Genomic DNA, 14,850 nt, shown 5'->3' on the forward strand with positions numbered 1-14,850 from the left:
TCGCGGCAATTTCCTGGCTTTCTTGGTGCATCGTCAAGGAATCGATCTCGACCCCACTAAGGCCCGTGCAATCTCATCCATGCCCCACCCCTGTTCTTTCAAACAGCTTAAGAGTTTTTTGGGCAAAGTTTCATACTTGCGCAGATTCATTCTAGCACTTACAGAGGTCTCTCACCCTTTCAATTGACTAATCAAAGGCAACGCCAAATTTATCTGGTTAATAACCCATCAAGAAGCCTTCGAACGGATCAAGTCCATTCTTAGCTCTTCAACCACAATGCACCCATCTATCAAGGAGCATCCCCTGTTACTCTATCTCACCTCAACTGATAAATCTATTTGTGCCCTACTCGCGCAAGAGATTGACGGCCAGGAACGACCAATCTATTATCTTAGCCGCCTCGTCCGTGACGCCGAATCTCGATACTCAGCCATTGAGCGCCACTGCCTCGCCCTCACCTTTATAGCAAAGAAGTTCAGACATTATTTCATAGCCCACCCCATTTATTTGATCACATGTTGCGAACCATATCAGCATCTCCTCTCTAAGCCCATCTTTTCTGGCAAAGCATCACACTGGCTTTTAGTAATTTCCGAGTTTGACATCACGCGCCACCCCCCATGGGCCATTAGGAGCCAATCACTAGCTGATCGACTCGCCCAATTCCCAGAGCAATGGCATGAGCCCCTTGACAACGCCTTCCCCCTCGACGAGCTCCAGGTCGCCATAGCACACGCTAGTCATGATGAGTGGCAACTCGCTTTCGATGGTTCCTCCACTTGCACGGGGGGCAGAGTAGGAGTTATTCTCACCTCCCCAACTCAGCAAATCACTGCAGCCTTCAAACTTGCTTTTCACTACTCTAACAACGAATCTGAATATGAGGTGCTAATCTTTGGACTTCTCGCCACTCTAGACAAGGGCATTTCCAAGCTTTGCATTTGTGATGATTCCAAACTGGTCATCAAGTAGGTCACCGGCGAGTATGCCATTCGCGAGCCCTTACTCGCCTCTTACCGCGCAATCATCCAGAGGCTTTTCGCCCAATTCTATTTTGTCCGGTTTACTCATGTCCCTCGCTTCAACAATCGCTACCTGGATGCGCTTGCAACATTGGTTTCTAAGCTCATAATCACAGATGAGGCCTCCTAAGTTCATATTACTAAGCACATTGGTCTGACCACAATCACCGACCTTTTCCCCACCAAGGACGTCTTGAGTAATGACTGGCGGGCCCCTATTATTGCGCAACTAAGGCATATGACTAGAGCCATCCCCCCCACGCAATTGACGGTGTTCCAACTCTTGTAGGGGTTTCTTTATTTTCGTTTATCATGTGGCGCATTGGACAGGTGTCTGCCCCCAAGAGGCCAAAGCGGTTCTCAAAGTTGCCCATGAATAGCACTGTGCTACCCCTCTCGCACTGCATCGGTGACTCCAGCGCCAGGGTTATTACTGGCCCGATATGGTTGTACAGGCGAACGCCCTCTAAGGCACCTACTCGCAGTGTCAAGCCATGATGGACGAAATTGAGGCTTGTGTTCTCGAAGTTGTTAACTGGCGTCGCCCGTTTATTGACTTTCTATCACGGGGCACTCTCCTAATGGACAAGCGGACTGCCGCAAAAGTCAAATGCAAATCTGCACGTTTCGCATTCCGTGAAGACGAGCTTTACTGCCGCACCTTCAATGACACCTACTTACAATGTCTGGCACTGGGTGAGGCCATGGAAGCGCTCAAACTGGCTCATCAACCATAGCACCAAGGCGCGTGCAAGCTTTTTGCGCACTTGTTGCGCAAAGGATTTTGTTGGCCCACAATAGCACGCGATGCCAAGTCTTACGTGCAGCGGTGCCGGCCTTGCCAACACCATCACCATCAAATTCATACTCCAGCTACACCTCTCCATCCCATTGAGGCTCCTTGGCCATTTCACACATGGGGCCTCGACCTCATAGGGCCCATCCATCCCCCAATGCGAGGTCACATGTGGATCCTATGGCAACTGAATTTTTCACTAAATGGATCGAGGCCATCCTTCTGAAACATGCAACTGGCGGAGCTGTTACCGCTTTCATCCAGGAGAACATCATATGCAGCTTTAGAATTCCCCATTGCCTCCTCACTAACAATGGTACCCCTTTTGTCAACTGCAGAGTTTGACGGTTACTTTCATAGTATAATGTCCAGCATAAATGATCATCTCCCTACTATCCACAGGACAATCGCCTAGTAGAAGCTTCAAATAAAAACATTCTCTGAATTTTAAGTCGTACTCTAGAAGAAAGCCCCACCACATGGGTCTACCAGTTGCCTTTTGCGCGCTGGGTTTATCGCACTTTTTCCAAGCGTTCCACCGGCTAGACCCCTTTCTCCCTTGTCTATGGCACGGAGGCCCTCTTACTGGTAGACATCACGATCCCGCAGCACAACTCGCCTCGTGAAGTGGGACTCACCTGTCTTGAGATCACGAATTGGAGGTGCTTGACGAGAGACGCGAAATAGCTCTGCAGCATCTTCAGCAGTATCAGCGCAACATCTCGCGGGCATACAACAAACATGTTCAACCTCGACAATTCAGGCCAGGCGACCTCATCCTTTAGCAACCCCGCACATCATATGTGGCCTTTCAGCTCCAAAGTTTTCCCCTAATTGGGAAGGCCCATACGTTGTCAAGATAGCTGGCAATAGTGGTTATTGCACTCTCGAAGGCTCTGATCCTAACCCAATTAACACTGTTTGGCTCAAACACTACTTTTGCTAAGTGTTTTTTCACCGTGCTTATTTTGCTAAGACAATCACTTTTGATCCATACATGACACTATCCCTTTCGCAGCACAACAATCAATAAAAAACCATAAGAAAATGCACTTGGAGTTTGAAATGGACCCACTTTTTTTTTTTTTTTTTCCATTCATTTTCCTTTTTGATATTACATTTGGCCAATTATCAACTATTACATACAGCACAAATAATAATAAAAAAATAGCATACAAACAAACACAAGCCTAGTCTCTATATGAGGATAGAAACGAGTAATCATCATCCAGCTTCTGCGCATGTGCCACCATCACTGCTAGGCTCTCTCGCTCCTGTGTCAGCTCTTCCTTTATTTGTTCAATGCAAGCTCGTGTCCTTTGGATGTACGGTGCAAGAAGTCTCTGCCTTAGGCATTTCTCAGCTACCAATAGCCTCTTTCGCAACCACGCAATAGGAACCTCGAGCAGCTGCACATCTTCCAGCAGGAGTGCGGCCTCTTTTATCAGATTTTCATTTGTTGAGCCCTGCTTAATATCAACAAATATTTTTAAAATTTTCTCAAGGCATAGGTACATTGACTATCGTATAAGGGCATGACGCGATGACAAGAACTGAGACACCTCAGGATGATAGGATAGGGCTGCCTCTAACAACTTTACATAGGTGCGCGGGAATAGCATACCCATCTATTCGACTTCTGCACTCACCATATCTCGTTCCGTGCCAGTTTCCCCCTGCGTTCATGGGCCCGCAGTAATAACTTGTTCCCCTTCCAAGCCCCCTCGCAAAGGTGAGTCTGTTGGCATTTGCTCAGCAATAGGCGGTGAGACCTGACTTACTTTCTCCTCCCTTATGTCCATCTCTAGAGAGTCTTGCGCGACTCGAGGCTCTGCTAGGGGCGAAGGCTTCCCCCTCCCTCGACTATTACTTCCTTATTTTCATGCAAGTCCCCCCTCAGTTGTGTCTCTGCAGGGGTGGGCTACCGTCTCTCATTAAGCGCTTCCTCCTTTCTCACAAAGGTTTGCCCATTTACCTCTTCCTCCTGAGGTGGCGAGGAACCTAGCACTTCCACAGGCGAGGCCTGGGCCATCCCTGTAGTTTCATCATGCCCTGAGGCCATCTCCACATCTTCGCCCCTAGGCGATTTAATGGTTTGCTCCTCTATCTGGTCTAGACCCTCGTCTTCTGGGGGCTCAGACCCCTCGTTCCCACTCTTGGGAGGCACATCATCTCGAGTAGGGCTATCCCCCTCTCTAGCACGATCTATTTCTTCAGTCATAGGCACCCCATCATGGGCTACTTCTATTGGACCCGAGTACTCTCGCATTATTTCTGCCACTGCAGCCACGTGAGTATGCATGGGCATCTGTCGTATAGTCACATGAGGCGAGACGTCTAGCGCCAGCCTTTCAATTTCTTCCTCCCTCAGCCGGGTTGATGTATCCTCCTGAGCATCACAATTTAGCAGAGTCTCGCCTAAGGCTCGTATATAGTCAAAAGTGGGTAAGTTAGGAAATTTACTGTCAGAAGTTAATACCTCGCCAGAGCTTACATCATGTATGGTGGAATCAATTCCATTATCTTGCATACGCTGCAACCTGCGCACCTGATCGGTTGATCAACTAACATCAACCTTCGCAATAGCACGAATCATTGTAAAATAGGGCTATTGGTCGGGTAAGTCGAACCACTGGGACTGCGCTAATCTATGGCAACCTAAGTGTCTAGAGTCATTTTAGAGTGATAAGGGGAGTTCGTAGAGGGTTTGTTTTGTTTGTCACTAAAACTTAGAACTTAGAATGCATAAAATAGTAATGTGCTAGGAAGTAAAGAGATATAATACAAGTAGAGAAGCCTAAGGAAATGAATCCGCTCCATCCCTAAACACATGCTAGATTAGAGCTAAATTGGGGAAACAACATAAATATGTGACCATGGAATGCTACAACCAAAATTGCTACATTCCTTCAAGAAATTCATGAAATCAATGGCAAGTATAACCTATCAAAGATGTACATGTTTGAACTACCTAAACTAGTGTGTAGCCTTGGACATGCTTACTAAGTTAGAGATTATCAAGCCTTTAATCACATGATAGGAGCACATGAAGTCAAGAGTCAAGAATAGTCCATCAAAGGAGGGTCCTAAGCTATGGAATATCAAGATTCTCATACAACATGCCAAGAAACCCATTTCACAATCTCATTTCCAATGTCATTATAGAAATGCAAGGCATACAATCATGAGAAAATATGATCTAAGATAAGATAATACATTCATCATAATCATTTATAAGAATTTAGGTTCATTACATCAAGTGTAACTCTAGATTGTGAAATAATCACATATATACATCATTTTCCCCAAAATAAACTAAGGCTAGAACATGCTTACTAGAGAGGGCTTCATCACCTCCCTAGAAGAGGGTTTAGTTACCTATGGTGGCCCTAGATTGAAGAAGAAGCTTGATCCTCATCTCCATTTTCGTGCACCCTCCTTGAAGCTTCAAGAACTCCTCCTTCTTGCTCTCTTCTCTCTCCTCTATCTTGTAAAAAAATGAAGCTTAATGTATTGTGTGGCTTCCCTCTCTTATCTTCTAGAGATAAGGCTCAAAAAATCCCCACCAACCAACATCTCCAACCAACCATTAAAGAGGGAAATTAGAATTGAGGAACCCAAGATGCAAGTGGCTGAAAATGGGCCATTTACGGATGCAATTCTGCCCTAATTTCGAGCACTCGAAATAAGGGCTCGAGCACTCGAAATTGGAGCAGAATGCTCCATTCTTGCCTTGCTCCGCCCAGACCTACTTCGGTTAAACAGCCATAACTTTGCGCTCCGAACTCCGAATGATGAACCATTTAAAGATTTGGAGAGCTGATTCAGAGCTTTAAAAACTTCATGTTTTGATGAAGACCCAAATCTCAAGTCTAGTTGGTCGAAAATGGAGAGAAAGGCAGTACTTCAGTGCTGCTAGGCAGTTCTGCGCACCTCTGGTAACAAGGCCATAACTCTCTGCTCCGAGCTCCGAATGATGAACCGTTTGAAGATTTAGAAAGCTAATTCAGAGCTCTAAATCTTTCATGTTATGATGGAAGTCCAGTTCTCGAGCTTTCTGGGTCAAAATGGCAAGCAAAGTCCTAACTCCACTGCTGATCTCGTGAAGCAATCTGCCCTAATTTCGAGCACTCGAAATAAGGCCTCGAGCACTCGAAAATTGGCTAGAATGCCCTATGCTTGGTTTGCTCCGCCCGGACCTACTTTGGTAAAACGGCCATAACTTTGCGCTCTAAACTCCAAATGATGAACCGTTTGAAGATTTGGAAAGCTAATTCAGAGCTCTAAAAACTTCATGTTTTGGTGGAGATCCAATTCTCAAGGATGGTTGGTCGAAAATGAAGATCAAGGCAGAATTTCATTGCTGCCAGGCAGTTCTGCGCACCTCTGGGAACAAGGCCATAACTCTCTCCTCCGAGCTCCGAATGATGAACTGCTTGAAGATTTAGAAAGCTAATTCAGAGCTCTAAATATGCCATTCTATAATGGAAGTCCAGTTCTTGAGTTTTCAAGGTCAAAATGGAGAACAAAGTTTGGGCTTCACTGCTGCCAGAATTTCAGAATTGGCACCTTTGATGTTCAAAACTCCACAAAGCATCCTTCTTGCTTCTTTTTGGCCAATGGACCTGAAAATGTGCAAAAATATACAATTGGAGATAATCTATATAAAATACACAAATAAAGAACTTAACTAATGCAATTTAGGGCGCTTGAATATACAAGATTCGGCACTTATCACACCCCCAAGCTTACATTTTGCTAGTCCCTTAGCAAAACCAAAATGCAAAACTCAATGGAATGACAAACATAGGACTGCTACTACAAAAATATCTACCATGATAAAATAAAATAGATACAGAGCTCAAATACAACTTGAAACAGACAAAAACTGGAGATGGGGTCATCAGGAAAACTACCTTGCATATATAAAGCATTGATACAAAAATTAGCTAAATACATTTCCACATACATGCATCAACATCAAAGTCTATATAATTAACTCAATTATCATCTCTTGAATGGAAATCAACTCTAGCTTCAGTGAAAGTGAATTGGATTCTCAACATGCGGCTTTTACTTTCTTTTCCAATTCCCAAGCACAAGTTTTCAAATCATTGAATTCCCCTTTAAATGAGGTCCCTAAGGCATGATTTTATTTACAAGACAACTTTTGTTGCTTGTTGACAATTTATTGCAACTCATAAGCGAAACATAGAATGGTTGTGCAATGCTAAAGTCCCTTAAGCTTTCTAACTAACCTATGTAGCAAGCGTTAGGCCAACAACTCCCAAACCAGATGGCTTTAGGGTGTTAAGTGTAGAGACACTCCATAGGGCTTAATAGCTCAAGTTGGAAAGGCTACGAACTCCAACGAACCATGTTTATTACAATTTTTTTGAATGACCGTGCAATGTTTAAGTCCTTTAAGCTTTCTAACCAACCCTTGTAGCAAGCGTTAGGCCAACAACTCCCAAACCAGATGGCTTTAGGGTGCTAAGTGTAGAGACACTCCTAGGGCTTAATAGCTCGAGTTGGAAAGGCTACGAACGTCAACTGGTCATCATTTTGTTTTTTCTTTCTTTCTCAGTTTTTTTTTTTTTTTTTTTTTTTTTTTTTTTTTTACATTAGGTCCAACTTAAATCATGCCAAAGATATTCATCTATCAGGTTCATCAAATCAAATTAACTAGGCCAAGGTCAAGGTCGATCAAGTTGCATGCCTCACAGTTAAGTTTCCAATGTGCATTTGTGCATTGTGAAGCTTAAAAGAGTGTCAAATCCAGCGAGAATTTAATTGAGACATTTATACAGACTAATTTGAATCTACATGATCATTTCAACTCAAATTTTTCTTTATTTTCAAAAATGTCAATTGCTTCTATACACAAGGTATTAAACATATGCTTCATCTCCGACAAGTGTCAAGTTATACTATCATTGCTTAGCAAAAATTATGAAACCAAAAATGCATAAATGCACCCCCAAACTTGAATGTCACATTGTCCTCAATGTGAGAAGACAAGTAAATCAAAATAAGAGCAAAAAGGGGGGAAAGGAACAATAATACCAAGTGGAGTGACGACGACGTAGATGTTCAGCCATGTGAGTGCGCAACGGCGTCCCCCAAACTTGGATATGAAGACCTATCAAAACACAACTAATGTACACAGGTAAAAGCATAGGTCTCGTAAGAAAAACCAAAACAGAAATTAAAACACTAACCTAAATTTTAGTGCAAGATAAAAAATCCAAACAAAAGACAAATGCTGACATTAGCCACAAGCGTAAAATGCAAAACAAAATAATGCCAAAAAATTTATTTATTTATTTAGTATTATTATTATTATTAGTACTATTAATTTCTGTAGGAAGACAAATGGTGGAAGATGCCGAGAGATGTGTGCATGCAGGAGGGGTGCCCGAGCATGGTGGTATTGGGTTGTGGGTTTGGTTGGTTGATGTTGGGGTTGAGAGGAAGGATGGTGGAAGAGAGAGAAGTTGGTTTGCATGGTTGGCTGCGAGAGGTTGGTTTGTGGTTGATGGGGTGGTGTTGAAATGCATGCATGGTTTATGGAGATGAGGTTGTCGGGTTGGTGTTTTGGGTTGTAGAGAGATATGCCGAGAGTGGTTGGTTTGGGGAATGGAGGTTGATGCAGGGAAGGAAGTTGGTTTGGTGTTGAGAAGATGGGCTGCAGAGATGCCGAGAGGGTGGGGAAGGTTTGTGGGTTATGGGAGTTGGTTGCTTGGGGGTGGTGTGTTTAAAAGAGAGTGAGAGGCTAACTTCGAGTGCTCGAAAATGAGCCTGCGAGCACTCGAAATGAAGGTAGTGTCTCGGGTGTTTGGTGTAAGCAATTTTAAGCAATCGAAATGGTATTGCGAGTGCTCGAGATTTTGGCAGAGAGTGAGGGTTGGTTGGTGCATGGAGTTCGAGCACTCAAACCAGAATTTAGAGTGCTCTAAAATGGCTCAGAAGGCGATGGAAGTTGGGCTGAAAATTTGGAGCAATCCAAATGGGAAGCTAGAGTGCTCTAAATGAAGGCAGTGAGCTTGGGATTGATGGTTCACATTTAGAGCACTCCAAATGGGAGCTAGAGTGCTCTAAATGAAGGCAGTAGGCTCATGGAAGTTTGGTTCACAATTGGAGCAATCCAAATGGAAGCTAGAGCACTCCAAATACAAGTAGTAGCCTCGGAATGATGGTGAGGAAGTTTGGAGCAATCCAAATGAGAGTTAGATTGCTCCAAATTTTGACAGTAGCATTCGAATTGATGGTGAAGACATTTTTTTTGCAACTGCTGCACCTGATGCCAAGCAATACATAGATGGATTTTCAGACCTTGCATGCATTATTCCAAACCAATGCATGGATGGAAATCAAGAACTTGGCAACTTCATGCAATGCATGGAAAATTTGGAAAATGCTTCAAACTGGGCAAATTTTTTACAGCATGGAAAATTTTTAAAAATTTCAAATTCAGTCCATTCCAATGCATGGGTGGAATTTGGTCTCTTTAAATGCATGGATGAATGTAGGAAAATTTTTTAAACCTTGCAAATTCATTCCATTCCAAAGCATGAATGAAAAATTTTGAAAACTTTTCAACTTCGTTCTAATGCATGGACAATTTTCAAACTTTTGAACTTCAATCCATTCTAATGCAAGGAGGGAAAATTGTCAAACTCTACACTTCATTGCAATGCATGGAAAATTTTGGGGAACCATGATCCAACAATGCGTTGAAAATGAGAGGTTGTGCACATGAGTTGCATGCCAAAGATCCTATGAAATTGCTCGAAAGCGATGGAAATTTCCGGGAATGAAAATTAGAGCTGAGAAGGTCTAAGAGGCCAGTCTAAAATTGCGAAACACAACTGAAGACCATTTCAGAAAAATCAAATTTTTGGCTTATCGAAACCATTTCCCAGAAAATTTCAAGGCACGAGCAATTTAAGAAGGTAGAGAAGCTTGGAACATCGAAAGAATTGCTTCCCTTGCTTTGCTAAATTTAATGTCGATAGCTAGACGAAGTTAGAGCAAGTACTAATCCTCAAAAATCTCGATAGCTAGACACACCGAGATCAGGTTAGTCCTCCTTACCCTATACCATGTCTCTCAAGAGATTCAAGCTTCCCCAAATAGGATAATTCTTTTAAAAGCGAAGGAGGAAGAGCTTGAAGACAAAACTGGAAAAGAGGTAGCGAAAAGACCTCAACCCACTCTTCATCCTCAATGAAGAACTTTGGATTATGGGAAGATGGATTAGGTGAAGGTGCACTAAGCAACGACTTATGAAGGGTCATATTGAGCACGGGAATGCTCAACAAGTTATCCTTCAGACTTTCAACATCCTCCTCACACTTATCCGGCGGTTCGGGCTCAATAGCTTGAGATAACTCAGGAGAAGGAATGAGAGGAAGTGCAAGCTCCCAAGAGAGGGATAGTTGACAAAGGAAGAGAATGAATAGGAGGAATATCAAGCAAAGAATTGACCTCGCAAACAGAATTGGCAACATCAAAATCCTCATAATTAAAATGAGCTAAGCATGTTTTTAGAGGATCCTCCATTAAAGGAGGTGCATCAAGCAAGGGATTATGTAGGGGCTGTGCTGGATTTTTATAGGATACAATCTCATCATCATTAATTTCCTCATTTTGAACCACAAATTCTTCAATTTTTTGTGTGGCGACAATTTGATCTTCACCCACTATTTCTTCATTTTCACATGCGGTAACCACTTGAACATTCTCGTGATGAAAATTACTAGAAGTAAACTCATCATTCATAGAATTCTCTTTTGGATTGACCACAAGTTCAATTGGGAATTCTTCTTCCTTTTCCTGATGTAGAACATCAACCACTTGTTGAATTTGGGCTATCTGGTCATCTAAATCAACTCTAGATTGGGAATGAGAATAGGCGGTGGATTGCATGCTAACAATGTCATCCAACATTTGCTTGTTCGACTACATCATTTGCGTATGCATAGACTCTATCATTTGTTCGTTGGCAGCTATTAACTCATCCAATGGAGACGGTAGAAAAGGAGAAGAAGAGGGCTGGAAATAATGATCATTGGGTTGAAAATTGGAGTGAAAATGTTGCCCAAGAGATTGTGGGGTTGAATTTCCTATGTCATGCCACAAGAAGTTTTGATGATCTCCTGAACCCGAGTTATAACCATTGAAGTATGGATCACTACCCGATTCAGAGAAATTTGCATTTGGTTGCTCTAGATAAAAATCCGAGAATTGTCTCGTTGGAAGACAATCTCTTGTATGATGTGAATTACTAGAGCAAAAAGCACAAAACGCATGTGGTGTGTAGAATTGAGTTGGAATATAACTACCCTCCATCTAGGACTTAAACATCAACAACACACAATATAATCAACACAACAATTCTTTATCATCAACTCCACATACAATGATATTCCCTTTCTCCTCAATTATCAAGACAAAAATTAAAATGGCCACGACAAGGACCGATGCTTGGAATTGAAAATACACAATTGAAATAGCCTTGACAAGGGCTTGCAATTTATCTACTTCTAAGCTTAACACATGCACGATATCCACAATTCGAAACTAGAAGTCACGAGACTTACCTGGGGTCCTCTAGACTTACAATTTGCTAGCAATCCCACGGCGAGCATCGAGTCCCTAGAATCTTAAAACACGAAGATGATCAAAAAACACAAGGAATATTCACAAGACACAATATTCACAATCAAACTAAAATTAACCCTAAACTTTGGTTGCTAAACCGTTTGCAGTCCCCGGCAACGGCGCCAAAAATTGATCGGTTGATCAACTAACATTAACCTTCGCAATAACACGAATCATTGTAAAATAGGGCTATTGGTCGGGTAAGTCGAACCACTGGGACTGCGCTAATCTATGGCAACCTAAGTGTCTAGAGTCATTTTAGAGTGATAAGGGGTGTTCATAGAGGGTTTGTTTTGTTTGTCACTAAAACTTAGAACTTAGAATGCATAAAATAGTAATGTGCTAGGAAGTAAAGAGATATAATACAAGTAGAGAAGCCTAAGGAAATGAATCCGCTCCATCCCTAAACACATGCTAGATTAGAGCTAAATTGGGGAAACAATATAAATATGTGACCATGGAATGCTACAACCAAAATTGCTACATTCCTTCAAGAAATTCATGAAATCAATGGCAAGTATAACCTATCAAAGATGCACATGTTTGAACTACCTAAACTAGTGTGTAGCCTTGGACATGCTTACTAGGTTAGAGATTATCAAGCCTTTAATCACATGATAGGAGCACATGAAGTCAAGAGTCAAGAATAGTCCATCAAAGGAGGGTCCTAAGCTATGGAATATCAAGATTCTCATACAACATGCCAAGAAACCCATTTCACAATCTCATTTCCAATGTCACTATAGAAATGCAAGGCATACAATCATGAGAAAATATGATCTAAGATAAGATAATACATTCATCATAATCATTTATAAGAAATTAGGTTCATTACATCAAGTGTAACTCTAGATTGTGAAATAATCACATATATACATCATTTTCCCCAAAATAAACTAAGGCTAGAACATGCTTACTAGAGAGGGCTTCATCACCTCCCTAGAAGAGGGTTTAGTTACCCATGGTGGCCCTAGATTGAAGAAGAAGCTTGATCCTCATCTCCATTTTCGTGCACCCTCCTTGAAGCTTCAAGAACTCCTCCTTCTTGCTCTCTTCTCTCTCCTCTATCTTGTAAAAAAATGAAGCTTAATGTATTGTGTGGCTTCCCTCTCTTATCTTCTAGAGATAAGGCTCAAAAAATCCCCACTAACCAACATCTCCAACCAACCATTAAAGAGGGAAATTAGAATTGAGGAACCCAAGATGCAAGTGGCTGAAAATGGGCCATTTACGGATGCAATTCTGCCCTAATTTCGAGCACTCGAAATAAGGGCTCGAGCACTCAAAATTGGAGCAGAATGCTCCATTCTTGCCTTGCTCCGCCCAGACCTACTTCGGTTAAACAGCCATAACTTTGCGCTCCGAACTCCGAATGACGAACCGTTTAAAGATTTGGAGAGCTGATTCAGAGCTTTAAAAACTTCATGTTTTGATGAAGACCCAAATCTCAAGTCTGGTTGGTCGAAAATGGGGAGAAAGGCAGTACTTCAGTGCTGCCAGGCAGTTCTGCGCAAATCTGGTAACAAGGCCATAACTCTCTGCTCCGAGCTCCGAATGATGAACCGTTTGAAGATTTAGAAAGCTAATTCAGAGCTCTAAATCTTTCATGTTATGATGGATGTCCAGTTCTCGAGCTTTCTGGGTCAAAATGGTAAGCAAAGTCCTGACTCCACTGCTGATCTCGTGAAACAATCTGCCCTAATTTCGAGCACTCGAAATAAGGTCTCGAGCACTCGAAAATTGGCCAGAATGCCCTATGCTTGGTTTGCTCCGCCCGGACCTACTTTGGTAAAATGGCCATAACTTTGCGCTCTGAACTCCAAATGATGAACCGTTTGAAGATTTGGAAAGTTAATTTAGAGCTCTAAAAACTTTATGTTTTGGTAGAGATCCAATTCTCAAGGATGGTTTGTAAAAAATGAAGATCAAGGCAGAATTTCATTGCTGCCAGGCAGTTCTGCGTACCTCTGGTAACAAGGCCATAACTCTCTGCTCTAAGCTTTGAATGATGAACCGCTTGAAGATTTGGAAAGCTAATTCAGAGCTCTAAATATGCCATTTTATAATGGAAGTCCAGTTCTTGAGTTTGCAAGGTCAAAATGGAGAACAAAGTTTGGGCTTCACTGCTGCCAGAATTTCAGAATTGGCACCTTTGATGTTCAAAACTCCACAAAGCATCCTTCTTGCTTCTTTTTGGCCAATGGACCTAAAAATGTGCAAAAATATACAATTGGAGATAATCTATATAAAATACACAAATAAAGAACTTAACTAATGCAATTTAGGGCGCTTAAATATACAAGATTTGGCGCTTATCAGCACCCTACCTCGCCCTGGTCCAAAGGCAGCGGCCATTAAGCCATGCTCTCCCATGAGTGTGTGTTCGCCTTGATCCTTAAAGGATATGTCCATCTCTACACTCTCTGATGATTCATCCACAAGTGGGATCCTGCTTCTCGCAGTCATTGGTCGGGCTGTGTCCGGCGCTGGAGGCCTTTCACTCCTTGCAGTAACTACTGCCGGTTCTGCAGTACCTGGTGCTGCCTGCTTCTTGGGGTCCAGCATTCTAACGTGAAATAGCTTTGGTTTTGCGTCTACGAGGTGGCGCTAGGGCCACTTCCGCCTCGCGAGCAAATGTTGCCCCCGCAGGTTGTGAGGACTCCCCCTGTGCCATCGCGGCAGGCCCAGGCGCAGGTACAAAGCTACAAAGTGCGCCCCTGTCAAAATCTATAGGGGGTCTTAGCGAGTAGTCCCCCGTATATATTACCTGCGCTTTCACTCGCTGCACAAGACTTGAGTAAAAATCTTTCCAACTTGCCAATTCAATAGCCCACAACGAGCGCGCCGCCTTGGTACACATAGGAAACCTATCCATCCCTGGGAGGAATAGTGTGCCAACCCCTTCCCTTAGTAGACCAATATGGGTGGCCACGAACCTCTTGAAACTGCTCGCATACGAATCCTCGCCCCTAGCAAATATGTACTGCGAGGGCACCCCTCTATTATAGCCAAATTGTAGGGGCACTCGGCAAGGGTTGTACGTTTTCATTGACTCTCCCCCTTCCCAAATGGCAGGCAGGTAGCCAGGGGTGGTACACAGCAAGAAAACCAACACCTCGCTTGCGTTCAAGCGATGAGCACCGGCAGGAATATGTTCATTGTTGTCAAAATACATGAGTATGGCCAATGCCCCGGGCAGTGCCGCGACATAGGGGCGCGCAATAAATTGAAAGCTTTGGTCTAGTGCATAGCCCAAACATCCTCACGGACCACGTCCATGCCACCTCATTTCTCACACCACCGCCTCATCCACAACCAAGTTTGTAGGCGTTGGGGTATAGGATTGAAACCTCTAATACAGAAAC

General features: G+C 43.0%; 1 protein-coding gene across 1 annotated transcript; it reads left to right on the forward strand.

Moving 5' to 3' along the window:
- Positions 1-277: 277 nt before the first annotated feature.
- LOC132272461 (uncharacterized) lies at positions 278-1,521 on the forward strand. Its single transcript, XM_059773608.1, has 3 exons — positions 278-886; positions 974-1,117; positions 1,354-1,521. Exons 1-3 carry the CDS (start codon positions 278-280, stop codon positions 1,519-1,521), a joined length of 921 nt encoding a protein of 306 aa, XP_059629591.1.
- The last annotated feature ends 13,329 nt before the right edge of the window (positions 1,522-14,850 follow it).

The sequence above is a fragment of the Cornus florida genome, unplaced genomic scaffold, assembly GCF_030987335.1.
Source record: "Cornus florida cultivar Cherokee Brave unplaced genomic scaffold, ASM3098733v1 CherokeeBrave_3.0.0_Hap2_Chr09, whole genome shotgun sequence".
NCBI classification, from domain to species: domain Eukaryota; kingdom Viridiplantae; phylum Streptophyta; class Magnoliopsida; order Cornales; family Cornaceae; genus Cornus; species Cornus florida.